The 14,186-nt window shown below is 43.4% G+C and overlaps 2 protein-coding genes across 2 annotated transcripts in view; one reads left to right on the plus strand and one right to left on the minus strand.

The window, feature by feature from the left end:
* The first annotated feature begins 1,759 nt into the window (after positions 1–1,759).
* On the plus strand, positions 1,760–3,416 carry LOC128746304 (U3 small nucleolar RNA-interacting protein 2). The gene is made up of 3 exons (XM_053843353.1): positions 1,760–1,935; positions 1,997–2,754; positions 2,819–3,416. The coding sequence occupies exons 1-3, from the start codon at positions 1,879–1,881 to the stop codon at positions 3,414–3,416; spliced, it is 1,413 nt and encodes a 470-aa protein (XP_053699328.1). The 5' UTR covers positions 1,760–1,878.
* Positions 3,417–13,458: 10,042 nt separating this feature from the next.
* LOC128745240 (uncharacterized) overlaps positions 13,459–14,186 on the minus strand; it is a 140,165-nt gene continuing 139,437 nt past the window's right edge. The window contains exon 4 of the mRNA XM_053842270.1: positions 13,459–13,654. Coding sequence (XP_053698245.1) covers positions 13,459–13,654 — 196 coding nt within the window. The remainder of the gene's footprint in view (positions 13,655–14,186) is intronic.

The raw sequence follows: 14,186 nt of genomic DNA on the forward strand, positions 1-14,186 counted from the left end.
TGGCAAGAGGCTTTCATTATTGGTAAATGCAGAATGCAGTAGGAAGGATGGAGCACTAGTGGAAATACGACAGTAAGTTATTGCTGAGTTTCCACCTATTTAGAGTCCCACGCTCAAATTATTAGCGTGGTTATTTTCTGCGTTTACCACATATGTTTGCAATTTAGCTATTTGAACCATCAGTTTTTCGTTATTGCCTCCGCACTGCATCCCTGCTTGCTTGACAAGCATATTTTCAATGTATTTAGTAAGTACTGGACAATTATTATTAAAAAACGAGGTTGCGTAGTACTCGTAAAATTGCTGCCAGGTGCAATATTATTTCCGAATTTTGATTTCTTTTGTATTCTGTAGTCCTATGTTTGGTTCTACATTAGTTTTGTTTGTACACGAATTTTAATTTTCAAAATGAAATGCAAAACATGATTTTGGTCCCATAAACTATGGTGTATTCGGGGCCTGTTGTTCGGCAAACGAAGTTATTCCTAAAATAATATGTGCATGCAACAGTGGTGCAGAGTGTAACAAAGAATATTCAATCGGGATGGCGGTAATAATAATAAGAAGAGTAAGAAGCCAGTTGGCACGTCCTGTCCTAGATCCGGACGAAAAAAAACATTTAAAAACATTTTGCTGGTATGAAAACACAGCGATGAGTGCACTGATGACAGCACCAAGCAGTGCACAGATAAAAAACAGATAAATAACAATGAGCAACTTTGACAATAAAGTTCCCGATTCACAGACATGATACAGATTGTTAGCATCATGACCACAATGAGTCCTGTGGAAAAACAGCGACACTGGCATTCTATATATATTGATTCTACTGATTCACCCCGTGGTTCTGCGACGTTTTCGCCCGCGACGGTTTTAATTTGTCGCGTTCGAAAGGGTGGAAAATTAGCATTAACTATAAAATATGTAAACAGCGGATTCCGGGCACTTTGGAAGAATTAAGCCCCAAACACAATGCATACGGACTACGTTGCGGCAATTTGACGGTTTATCCATGGGTTTCCATAACAAATATCAAATAGCAACAGGAGTATCCCTTGAACTAGCAAATTTTTTTTAATGGAGAATTCCCCTTTCGTCAAAAAGGGCATGGTGTGTTGCTATCTCTTTCTCATGTAGGAGTGAAGAGAGCAACTTTCAGAAACGATAACCAAACCATCAAACTTATTGTAGTCCACCATAATTTTCATGGTTTTGTGAGATTCTACCATAAAAAGGACGGGTGGTTAAGTATCTTAACAATAAAAAAATCTATTTTTTCGCGAACAAAAATTTTCATATGCAGTGAAAGTTATCGTCCTGTTATGTTAATTGTTTTAAGCGAAAAAAATTAAATATTAAAAAAGCAATAATTTTGTGATGAAATATGGCCAATTCTATTGCATAAAATCAGAAACAATAATATGAAAAAATTTGAATTTGAGACACTTTTACAATAAATTTACCATAAGTTTCAATGTCTACAATAAAAACTGTTGTAAACGCATTGTTTATACTACAAAATTTAATTTAATTTTTTTTTACGGGTAGCTACGCCGCAAAAACGAAAACGACAATAGAAACTATAAGAAAAGTTTTCTCAGTGTACGATGCTTATGCTTATAGCAGCGCCTCTGATTGTGAAAAAAGTGACTTATCTGTTGTGAAAAATGAAGCACCCTGTGTGATAAATATTTTTGACAGCACAGATGGTTTCAAAACAAACCCACATGTCGTTTGAATTTGAGCAGATTCTCGAGATTCGAGATTCGCAGCATAAAACTTTGCTAAGCATAGATTTATGCACGTACACGTTGTTTTCGGTTTGAATTATATTTCCCATTGTGTTGTTTAGTTTATAAAATCTAAAACATTCTTACAATGTCGTCATTTTTCCTAAAAGGAAAACCACGAAAGGAGACGGTCTTGAAGCGAAAGGTAAGTTGATATCTGTAATTTTTGTAGTTCATTTTTTTATCTCTACTGTTTGGTTCAACAGTACGACAAGACACTCTCGAACAAAAAAGATAAAAAGGCTTCCCGTAAGGAAAAGCCCCAACCGGAATCGGAAGAGGAAATCGACAGCGATCAAGAGGAAGAGCTAAGCGCGGCTATAATATCGAAAAAGAAAAAATTCAACTTCGAAGATGAGGACGAAGCAATGCTCGAAACACCGCAGGATAAACGGCTTCGGCTGGCCAAAAAGTATCTCAACGAGATTTCCGAAATCGAACAAGGAAAGCGAGAGGACGAAGAGATACACGACAGTATCTCGAAGGTTTTGAGGGAGGACTATCTCGAAAGTGTGGGGAAACTTTATCGGGAGGTTTCCGACAACTATCTGGGATACGATTTGGATAGTGCGGTCACTCTGAAATTTAAACAGCAACATCTTTCTCCGACTTGCTTGTGCCTGACGGAGGACGATCGCTTTCTGTATGTGGCTAACAAAAACGGCATTATTGCTCGGTGGGATTTGAACAAGAAGGAAAAACTGTGTTCCACGAAGCCGCAGCGAACGTCAATTCAGGCTTTGGCGATATCGTACGATTTGAAGTTTCTAGTTGTTGCCGATGGAACTAATGAAATTAAAGTTTTGGACGGCACTTCACTGGAACCAGTTAACAGTCTCAGTGGGCACTCGGATGTTGTTACCGGAGTGGTTTTTCGTAAAAATACACATCAAATGTATTCTTGTAGTAACGATAGAACCGTTAAAGTCTGGTCACTGGATGAAATGCTGTACGTCGAAACGCTGTAAGTATTAAAAAAATCAAATATTCGTTGTTTATTGTGATTTAGTTTATTCTGTTTATTTCAGCTACGGCCATCAGTCAGGCGTAACCAGCATTGATGCATTAGCTCGGGAACGTGCTATTACATCCGGTGGTAGCGATCACTCCGTGCGGATTTGGAAAATCGCCGAAGAATCGCAATTGGTGTACAACTGTCCAGCGACCGTCAACAGCGTTGAATGTGTTCGGTTGATAGGTGATGAACATTTCCTTACCTGTGGTACTGATGGTTCCGTGTCGGTTTGGAGTTCGGGGAAGAAAAGACCTCTTCACACTGTTCCACTAGCCCATGGCCAGTCATCGAACGGTGAGGCTAATTGGATCAGTTCGATTGCTACTCTACTGAACACGGATGTTATTGCTTCCGGTTCGTGTGACGGCTGGGTGCGGTTGTGGAAATTGGTTGGACCAGGTAAAAAAATTGAACCGCTAATGGAAGTTCCGGTGGAAGGATTTGTGAATGCTCTTAAGTTTACCGCTGATGGCAAGCGGTTGATCATCTGCGTAGGACAAGAGCACCGGCTGGGTCGATGGTGGAGTATAAAGCAAGCGAAAAACAGAACTATCGTGCTGCCACTGAAGGTGGTCGAGAGAGAGGATCATAGAAAAGCAAATAAAGATTAATCTTTGAACAGTATCGGAAATCGGATTTTTTATGGTTTTATTTGGATAACTATATGGTTGTAAGTTAAACAAAGAGTATGAATATAGCTGGTCCGTCGCGTACGCTTCGATAGCCGATGTTGTGGGTATGAATTAGTCGATTATTCTTTGCAACTGGAATTTTCTCCATCGATCCGTCTTGGATGTCATACCGAAGTTTAGTTACATTTTACATCACATGGATTAATTTAACAAATATTTTAATTAGGACGAAGAATCCACCTCCAGCGACCGGTTTTCACTGTAGATTCAGCATCATTTTCCTGGGATCTGACGATAGCGTTGAGTCCTGAGTCCTTAGGATTTGCTGAAGAATAAGGAGTCGGATGGTATCGAGTCTTGTACAAAAATTGCTTATCAAAGGTTTGAGTTCTGTATTTCTAGTCCAACATCATTATCGATGCTGTTCTACAACCCATTAACAACTTTTATCCGTGTTTCCGGCGAACCATTGATCGCGCTGTTACATTCACTTTTAGTCCAACGCAACGCATCGTCCTGTCTGTGGCACGATTTTAGCACGTTCAACAGTTCAACGTTCGCGAGAAACATCAAGAAATTATCGTCCAGTTAGCGCTCAACTTCCGAGCTGATCAGTCGATGTTTTTGAGACGAGTGAGATTCGAAAGTCGTTCACAGACCATTGGTACACTTTTGTCGATTTATGTCGAACCCTCGCAGCAAATATTGTGTCCGCGCTTCTCGTGAAGCCATGTTCCGTTATGCCGCGTTACTACGGCATGCTTACGATGTCTATCAAAACAATCCTGCCATGCTGACCAATATCAACCGTATAAAAGCCGAAATGCTCACACGTCAACGCAATTCCACTGCAATGTTCGTGCGTATAAACGAAACTTACGTTGCTGGCGAGTCGTTGTCAACCTTCCAGCTGGGCGAACAGAGACGCCGAAAAACTACCATCGAAAAACTGAGAAACGAGAGAGACGAGATCATCGTTGATTCTGCTGCAATACAGGATCACATGGTGCAATATTTCGCTAACCTCTACGCACGTGGTCATGTGGACGAAGAAGAAGACAACAGCCCTTTTCTCTGCGAGAGAATTATCCCCGAAAACGACAATGTAAACACAGCAACTATGAACTAGATTACAACAACTGAAATCTTCAACGCCATCCATACAAGCGCATCGAGAAAGTCGCCAGGCCCTGATGACCTGCCGAAAGAATTCTTCATACTTTTGGTATAATTCACCGCGAATTGAACCTGATCATGAACGAAGCACTCAGGTCAAATTTACCACCTCAGTTCGTCGACGGAGTGATTGTGTTGGTCAAAAAGCGTAGTGCGGGGGAAAACGCCCGCTCATATAGACCAATCAGTTTGATCAATGTGAACTACAAAACTTTCTCGCATTCTCAAACAGCGCCTCGAAAATGTGCTTCGTACGCATAGTGTTTTGAGTGGCTCACAAAAATGCTCTAACGATGGAAGAAATATCTTCCAGGCTACTTACTTTTACTTTTTCGGCGACAATCCGCTTATCGAATCCATGCCGAATTCAGGCCGTCAGCCGTCTCCACATTACTCGGTCTTGGGCTGCCACTCTCCAGTCGCCCCTAACACCCGCTGTTCTAGCATCCTCGTCAACAGCGCTCATCCAACGGGTACGGGGTCTGCCTCGAAGTCGTCGGCCTCTGTCGGGTTCTCTGCTAAATATTGTTCTCGCTGGTCTCTCATCCGGCATCCTTGCTACGTGGCCAGCCCACTGTAGCCTGCCCGCTTGGTATATTTCATGATTCATGCGCCTGCGCCACACTCCTTCGTCTAACATGCCGCCAAGAATTGATCGCAGTAGCTTACGCTCGAAAACGCCAAGAGCTCGTCGGTCGCTCTCTTTCAACGTCCACGCTTCGTGGTCGTAGAGTACCACCGGGAGAATTAGCGTCTTATAGAGCGCGAGTTTTGCTCAGCTGGCTACGTAATCCGTAGAAGGCCCTGTTGGCAGCCGCAATCCGCCTTTTTACTTCACCGCTCACATCGTTGTCACTAACGTACCAATGTAAACAAACTCGTCGACCACTTCAAAAGTATCTCCATCTATCACCACCGCAGATCCAACACCCGAAGGGCTACCACGCTCTTTACCAGCCACCATATACTTTGTTTTGGTCGAATTTATGATAAGCACTGTCCTCGCAGGTTCCTCTTTAAGATGCGTGTACGCTTCTTCCAAAGCTCTACGGTTAACATCGATGATATCGATGTCGTCCGCGAACCCTAGGAGCATATGAGATTTCGTGATGATGGTACCGCTTCTCTGCACGCCGGCCCTTCGAATAGCACCTTCCAATGCAATGTTGAACAGCAAGTTCGATAGTCCGTCACCTTGCTTCAAACCATCTAACGTCACAAACGAGTCCGAAGTCTCACCCGCTGTTCTGAGCCTTGATTTTGAACCATCAAGGGTAGCACGTATCAGCCTAATCAGTTTTGTTGGAAAACCATGTTCAAGCATAATCTGCTACAGCTTGTTTCGTTTAACTGAATCGTACGCCGCCTTGAAGTCTATAAACAGATGATGAGTCTGCAAGTTGAATTCCCGGAATTTATCGAGGATCTGTCGCAAGGTGAACATTTGGTCCGTCGTGGAGCGTCCCTCTCGAAAACCGCACTGGTATTCGCCAACAAAGGTTTCCTGTAACGGCCTCAGTCTGAGAAACAGGATGCGGGAGAGAATTTTGTATGCAGAATTGAGGAGAGTAATTCCTCGATAATTGCTGCATTCCAACCAGTCCGTAGGTAATTCCTCCTTAGTCCATACCTTTAGTATAACCTGATGAATTGCACAATACAGCCGTTCGCTCCCGACTTTCAAAAGTTCGGCGGGGATGCCGTCCTTTCCAGCTGCTTTGCCGTTTTTCAGCTCTCTCGCTGCTTTCGTAACCTCGTTCAAAGTTGCTGGATCCACAGCTTGTCCATCATCCTCAATCGTTATCCTTTTTCTGTTGACCGTTCCATCTTGTTCACCATTCAACAATGCATCGAAATATTGTTTCCAACGCCTAGCCACCTCCGATCTTTCGGTAATCAGGTTCCCCTCCTTGTCGTTGCACATAACAGGAGTTGGCACGGTCCGGTTCCTGATTCCGGTGATCGTATTAAAGAAGCTTCTTGTATCGTGCCTCTCGAAGCAATTCTCCGCCTCCGCAAGAACGCGATCTCAGCGCTGACGTTTCTTACGACGGTGAAGTCTCTTTTCGGTAGCTCTAGCATCTCGGTATCTCTCTCTCTTTGCTTTGGCGTGTCACAGTTGCAGCCAAAATGTGACTTCTGGCTCGATTCTTCTCATCAGTCACTCGCTGGCACTATGCGTTAAAGCACTCACTGGAAGTGGCTGCAGCAGTAGTACCCAACACTTCCCTCGCTGTAGTACTGATCACGTCGTGGATGTTTCTCCACTGATCGTTCAGGTTCTCTCCGAGAGGTTCACCGATCCGCTCATCAGTCTTCCGAGAGTACTCTGCAGCAACTCCTTCCGCTGATAACCGCTGAATGTTCAGTCGTATCTTCCTCGTTGGCTTCGATTTGAATACGTTGGACAACCGGGCGCGGATCTTGCTTACTACGAGGTAGTGGTCCGAATCAACGTTTGGTCCACGGAAGGATAGCACGTCTGCGACATCAGAAAAGTGCCGGCTATCAACCAGAACGTGGTCGATCTGAGAGCAGGCCTCTCCATTAGGGTGTTTCCAGGTGTGCTTCCGAATATTCCATCGTGCAAAATGGGTATTACAGATAACCATTCCTCTGGCTGCAGCGAAGTTGATCAGCCTCAGGCCATTGTCGTTTGTGGTAGGATGGAGGCTTTCTCTACCAATAACGGGACGAATGAACTCTTCACGTCCGACCTGTGCATTTGTATCCCCGATGACTATCTTTATGTCATGTCTTGGGCACTCGTCATAAGTTCTGTCGAGAAGATCATAGAACGCCTCTTTTACGTCATCAGGCTTGTCGTTCGTCGGTGGTCTTTCAGGTTACGTTAGCACTAAAAGACAAAATTTCTAAATTAAAAGCGTACCAGCAAAAGGGCAAACTGATCTCTTTCGATCTAGATCACGCATTCGATCGTGTGAATCAGAGATATTTATATAAAACAATGCAAGCGCTTGGCTTCAACACGGCTCTCGTGGATTTGCTAGCCAATATTGCAGCAGTGTCATGCGTCATCGTCTCGATTACTGATCAATGGGCACCTTTCTCAACCTTTTCCAATACAACGTTCGGTCCCTCAAGGGGACCCTCTCTCCATGCATTTATTCGTACTCTACCTGCACCCGCTCTTGCGGTGCCTAGGGCAAGTGTGTGGAGAAGACCTGCTAGTTGCTTACGCAGACGATATCAGCGCGATCGTTACCATTGTGGCCAAATTGGACGAAATGAAAGGCCTAGTCAGGCGCTTTGAACATATATCAGGAGCACGCCTGAATGAAAACAAAACCACAGCAATCGACGTCGGTCTCGTTAATAACTCTCCGTTAACCGTACCGTGGCTGCGAACGGAAAGCACCATTGAAATACTAGGGGTGGTCTTCGCAAATTCTGTGCGTCTGATGGTGACACTTAACATTCTTGTAACTAATTTCGCTCGGCTAGTCGGGCTACACTCATTGCGTAATTTGACTCTGCATCAAAAAGTGACTCTGCTCAACACGTTCCTCTCATCGAAAATGTGGTACATTGCGGCAAATCTACAGCCGAAAGCAGTACACGTAGCAAAGCTGACGGCCACTATGCGGAATTATCTCTTTCGTGGCGCATGTGCGACAGTACCACTTTCCGGGTAAGCTTACTAGACTTATCATGGCTACGATTGATGGGATCCAGGGCTGTGTGAGAATCTCGGGTGGATTGTCGGACCCATTCGAATCTCGCAAGGGACTTCGACAAGGAGATGGTCTTTCCTGCCTGCTATTCAACATTGCGCTTGAATGTGTTATAAGACGAGCGGCGATCGAAATGCGGGGCACGATTTTCAATAAATCCAGTCAATTTATCTGCTTTGCTGACGACGTGGATGCTGTCGGTAGACCATTTGAGGCCGTGGGAGATCAGTACACCAGACTAAAACGCGAAGCAGAGATTGAAGATAAATACGTCTAAAATGAAATATATGCTGGCGGGCGGGACCGAGCGCGACAGGGCCCGCTTGGGCAGAACAGTGATAATCGACGGGGATGAGTTCGAGGTAGTCGACGAGTTCGTATACCTTGGCTCACTGGCAACAGAGGACAACAATACCAGCCGTGAGATTCGGAGGCGTATTATCAGCGGAAGTCGGGCCTACTACGGACTCCACAAACATTTGCAGTCGAACAATCTGAGCCCCCGTACAAAGTGCACCCTGTACAAAACGCTAATTAGACTGGTTGTCCTCTACGGGCACGAAACGTGGACACTGCTAGAAGAGGACCTACGAGCACTCAGAGTTTTCGAACGGCGGGTGCTAAGAACCATCTTTAGCGGCGTGCAAGAGAACGGTGTTTGGAGGCGAAGAATTGCGTAGGATTAAGACGAAGAGGGGCACAGAGAGCGAGGTGGCATGACCAGGTGGAGCGAGATCTGGCGAGAACTTGGTGTTCACTGAACTGGAGACCAACTGCCATGCACCGAATTAGATGGAGGACCTTGTCATAACGCGTAGGGCCAACTAAGTAAATAAGTGTCGGATATAAACTTTCCTTTTCTACGTTGAATACGCTCAGGAGATTTTAGGGAAAATGTTTTCATAATATATTGGTAGTTTTGTATTTTTGGTTAATTCATCTGACAACTTTGACATTATCTGCATAAACATGAAACTTAAATCTAGAACAAAACTATTGCAGCATCCTAGACCTTGCTAGGCTTCCATTAAAGGCGCGTGAAGAAACGTGTCCAAAGTCAAATAGTTCTTCAACTAGTGTGAAGGTGCGGATGGCATGACGTCAGTGGCTCCCAAAAACCGTACATTGTCCGATGGAATCAGGTTGTCAGTGAATTCGATGAACGAAGCTGTCTATGTAAAGATCGAAAATCAATACGAGACAACAGAGCCGGGGCAGGAATTTCTGCGAGTTAGATTAAACTTCTTAGTTCGATGGTTCAATTATATTAGATCGAAGAAGAGGCACAATTTGTGTCTATAAATAACTGAACCGACCTGGCGGTGGAGTTTGTAGTTACGTCGCTCGCTTAATGAAGGGAGTTGTGCAGTCTCCCTTTGTCCAGCGTCTCTATGGTTCGAAAGTACAAGTACCAGCGAGCCACATGCCAACGACTACTTTGTTAAGTGTAGCCACCAATACCCGCACCCCCCTCCCACCCTCTCTCAGCTTTCCGCTCTTCCTCCTTCGCTATAAAAATTTTTCATTACTTTCTTCTACCGTCCCTTCGTCAATTTTTATAATTTTTACAATTACAGAGCTACCGTTCCAAAAAAAGTATTAATTATTGTGCCTGACCTCATTTCAAGGTCAAGACAAAAACACGTGGTTGGTCTATAAATTTCATTGTTAAGGAGTTTGACTGCAAAAGTTTCTTATTGAATCTTTCAACAATTCTCCAATGTTTTCAAATCCAAAAACCGGCATCTCTTTACGTAAATTACTGGGATGATTGTTAGGTGGACCCCAGGATAGATGTCTCAGAGTGATACAAATACATCTTCGTTGAACACGTTCTATTCTGGTTTTCCAACAAAGGTTATGAGGATTCCAGGCATTTTCAAGTATTGGGTGTACCAATACGCAGTACAATACCTTCAAGCAAAAAGGGGATCTGTGAAGTCTCGGAAAATTTTGGTGATGAACCCAAGTTGTCGCGAAGCTCTAGAGATAACAGCAGCCGTTGTAATGTTGGTAAAGCGTGTGCTTGTTATCCAATAGAACTCCAAGATTCCTGATCTGATCGACGCGTCCAAAAATAGCTCCGTTTATCCGGTATGAGATGGGCACATTACATCGGTGAAATGTTATAACCACACATTTGGCAATGCTTATTGTAAGCTTGTTTCTATTACACCAGTTAGTAAAAGTGTCCAACAGCGCTTGCAATCGGTAGCAATCAGCGATGTATTTCACAGCAAGGTAGATTTTTAGATCGTCTGCATAAACCAGTGCGCACCCGGCACCGAGTTGAATAGCAATGTCGTTGAAGGCGAATAGGAAAGGCCCTACCCAGCTAGCACCAACTCGTATATCAATGCACATTTCAGCACAGAATCGTATAGCATTACGGAGCGAGTCGCGATGGGACGTGCCAGTGTAGGCAAGAATAAATTCGGTGGAGCATGGGAAAGGTCAACAAGAGGTAACTGAGAAATGACCCCAAGCACAGAGACTTCTTGTTCAGGCAGACAGTGAAGGTAGAGGTCCAGTGTTCAACCGAAGTAATTAGGCAGTCGATTAACTTGTTTCAAGTTCAGGAATTTAAATCCATCGACCACTAGCAGCAGGAAGTGAGAGAGAATGGTCCTCTCCATTGAACTAAGAAACTTGCGGTTGAGTTATAACCATCGCAAATGAGAATTCTATCGTCCGAAGACCCTTTGTCACATAATTCACGAATTGAGATGATATGTTCGTCGATAGACTTGACAATCTGACTTCTGTCAGGTGGGATGTAAACTGCAGCAAGCCAAAAGTGTATACCTTTGATGATAGCAGAAACACAGACTTATTTGAGACCATTTTTATGTCTTAAATAGACCAGCAAACTAGGGAACTGTCAAGCCACCATAATTACTTTTGTCACTTTTCTTCGAGCTACGATCACAAAGATACACGTGGAAGGCGCATCCAAACTGCTGAAGGGAATCGATGCAGCCATCTAAGCCGGTTTAAGTTAGCATGATTATAACATAGTTGCAATTATTAGATACAAGGAACAGGAACATAAGCAGTTAGTAGTGATAGTTGCTTGAGCACCAGTTTGAAATGATCGTTGACTTGCAATCATTATACTGATTTACTGATTTATGCTTCCAACCGGCGCGGTTAATTGAGGGCAGTTCGGAAAACAGCAAACTATTTTTACCGAAGATACAAGATATATATATTTTTTCAATCTACTTTGGACTCTGGTGTACATCGTTTCACATGTTTCTAGTAAAGGATTCCCTATACCTACGGCATAATATTTGTCACGCTTAATTGAAAGCGTTGACCGACAAAGTACGGGACAGAGAGAGAGAGCATGCAGTAGCTGTACCTGCTAGGAGTTGGTGTGCGCTTTTATCTCCCGATCAACCTTAGGACGAGATTGAGCTCCGGCCTTGTGTGAAAAAGTGCACCAAAGCCGATCCGGCATCAATGGAGCCAGACTATAGTTTTATGTTGATTTTCACCACCACAACGCGCCCCTCTATGCTGTGCTCACGCTGGCATGGCGAAGCATTCAGGGGTGGAAACTGCCAATCCTAGACCTACCGGTCGGGACCGTGATGGTACCGGTGGGATTAACGGAAAAGACTCGACATAGAAGCGCACACAAACCCTTGCTTGACTTCTAACCGCACATGAGGTCCACTCGATAATTGGTTTTCCAATTATGTTTTAATACTAGAGTTTACTAGATTATTTTGTTGGCTAAATTAGCTTGTCGAAAGCACATAGGATGATAGTCTGTGTGAGTGTGTTTGTGTGGAGAGGGAGTGTTGGTTCTTAAAGGGAGGGGGTTTCTACAAATGCAGCTGTCGAACTCTTCCTAAAGTGTAGTGAGCCAGTTATAATACCTCTCAGTTACATTCGGTTCGTATTTTCACAATGTTATCTCGGCACTACTGGAGTTGCACCGCAAAACTTTTTCTTTTGGATTCTTTTTTTTTGGTTCGCATTGTCTGCTGATTCACGACGGTCTGCTATAAATCGCATTATGCGAGAACTTTTCGTTTCGATTCAATTCGGTTTCCATTTGTGTCGGGAAGGTGCTTGCTGTGTACAGTTTATATATATTTTTTAGTATTTTAGCACAATTCTTTACCGATAAACATCGAGTATGTACTGGATCTCTCTCAAATGGACTCGGTCCATATAATTGATCTGTCTTAAATTCTCTACAATATGTTTTCTTTTTGTATGTTTTGGGTCCACGTATTTATTGCGATTTGTTGGGTAATTCGTTTTGCTTCCTGTCATCGCTTTTTACCAGAAAGATGGACGATGGATTTTTTTTCTTGCAATGGTGTATAGAACAAAAGTGGCTATATTTTACTGATATGTACAAAGTGGACCTAGTTTGATGGAATCTAGATGCGGTTTTTAGTGAACGGATCCGGCATCTAATCTGATGATTTTTTTCTACTAAATAAATTTTTTTCGCCACGTTCCAACTTTGCAAAAAACAGTTTTTGTAATCTTCTTTACTATCTCATGCCTATTGTAAAAAATAGCCACGTCTCTAATAATAGTTCAGATATACCCACGACAAATAGTAAATAACTTTGACTTACGCAAATCGCTTTTACAAATAACTACTGATAGAAAATAATTATTAATCTACTCAAGTGAACCAGTAGGATGAGCAATTTATTTCCAATAGCAAACATGCTGAAAACGCCACTTAATTTAGTAGAAATATTTTCTTATCAATAACATAACTTTCCATCTTCAATTAGTAATAATGCAATAACAGAAAAAAAATTCTGCTGACCGACGAAACAACTTCGACTGCGATTTTCCAATGTGCAATTTATCTTCTGCAGTTGAAGCCTGCAGCTATCTCAGCAGTCATGACTCATGAGTCAGGTCATAAATTTCCACAGAAGGAACATGGTTCAGTTTTCTGCTCCCTTCGGGAGCCAACAATTTGCTTCGCCAGCGAGCTCACTCGCTTCTAATGATGACAGCATACCTACAGCATACATGCAGCTGCAGGCGAGGAGCTCCTACACTGCCACTGTTGTCGGTAGTTGTTATTGAATAATTTTCCACCAAATGAAACGCTCCAATCTAATCCAAAACAAGCCCGGCCGAAGGAAAGAAAGGAGGCTGCGGGCTTACAGCAACCGTTCCAGGTCTTCGCTCTCGGCATCGCTGGTTCCCGTCTCGGTGTCCGTGTAGTCGTCGTCCCGTCGATTCCGCCGGCAGCACGGTAGCCGACCGTCGTCCTCGAAGTCGCTCCAGTGCTCGAACTCCTCCTTGTGATGCTCCAGCAGCATCAGCGAGGGAAACAGACTGTCGCAGCCGCTGCAGCTGTAACGATTAGGACAGAAAAAAAAGAATTGAAAATGAAATTAGATTCGATTTCGAAACGATTGGATTACTTATTCTGGATAAATTATTCTGTAGAATTAATTGTACAGTATCGATGACTGGTAGCAAACGCTTCAACCATATTGGTTATTCGAACAGCGCGATGCGCACGTTGTGTTATCTCCATAATCTGGACATAATCTGGACAGGTTTCGTCAATCAATCTGCGTAGCAGATCGGCACATACGCATACGGCTGAATGTAGCAAAAAATGGCAAAACTAATAGATATAATTCGCTGCGAGCAGCGAAAAATAAGCCCGATAAACGTGCAATGTATTATATTGATGATTGATGATAAAGTGGAATCGGATTACCAAGCGTTTATCTTCCATTATGTTGTTTCACGGCTGGTTTCACCAGTAGTATGGGAATGGTTTAATTGTTGTGAGAATGCGGGTTATACCAGGATAGGCTGGTTGCAAAGCAAACACAATAATATAAGACTATATTACATTGTGATTTGTGGATTT

The sequence above is a fragment of the Sabethes cyaneus genome, chromosome 1 (assembly GCF_943734655.1).
Source record: "Sabethes cyaneus chromosome 1, idSabCyanKW18_F2, whole genome shotgun sequence".
In the NCBI taxonomy this organism is placed as follows: Eukaryota; Metazoa; Arthropoda; class Insecta; order Diptera; family Culicidae; genus Sabethes; species Sabethes cyaneus.

What these genes read in the sequence shown, in the direction of transcription:
- LOC128746304 (XM_053843353.1), top strand. Translation starts at nt 1,879, where the DNA reads ATGTCGTCATTTTTCCTAAAAGGAAAACCACGAAAGGAGACGGTCTTG. An exon ending in AGACGGTCTTGAAGCGAAAG is followed by an intron (nt 1,936 to 1,996) that starts GTAAGTTGATAT and finishes TTGGTTCAACAG; the next exon opens with TACGACAAGACACTCTCGAA. An exon ending in ATGCTGTACGTCGAAACGCT is followed by an intron (nt 2,755 to 2,818) that starts GTAAGTATTAAA and finishes TGTTTATTTCAG; the next exon opens with CTACGGCCATCAGTCAGGCG.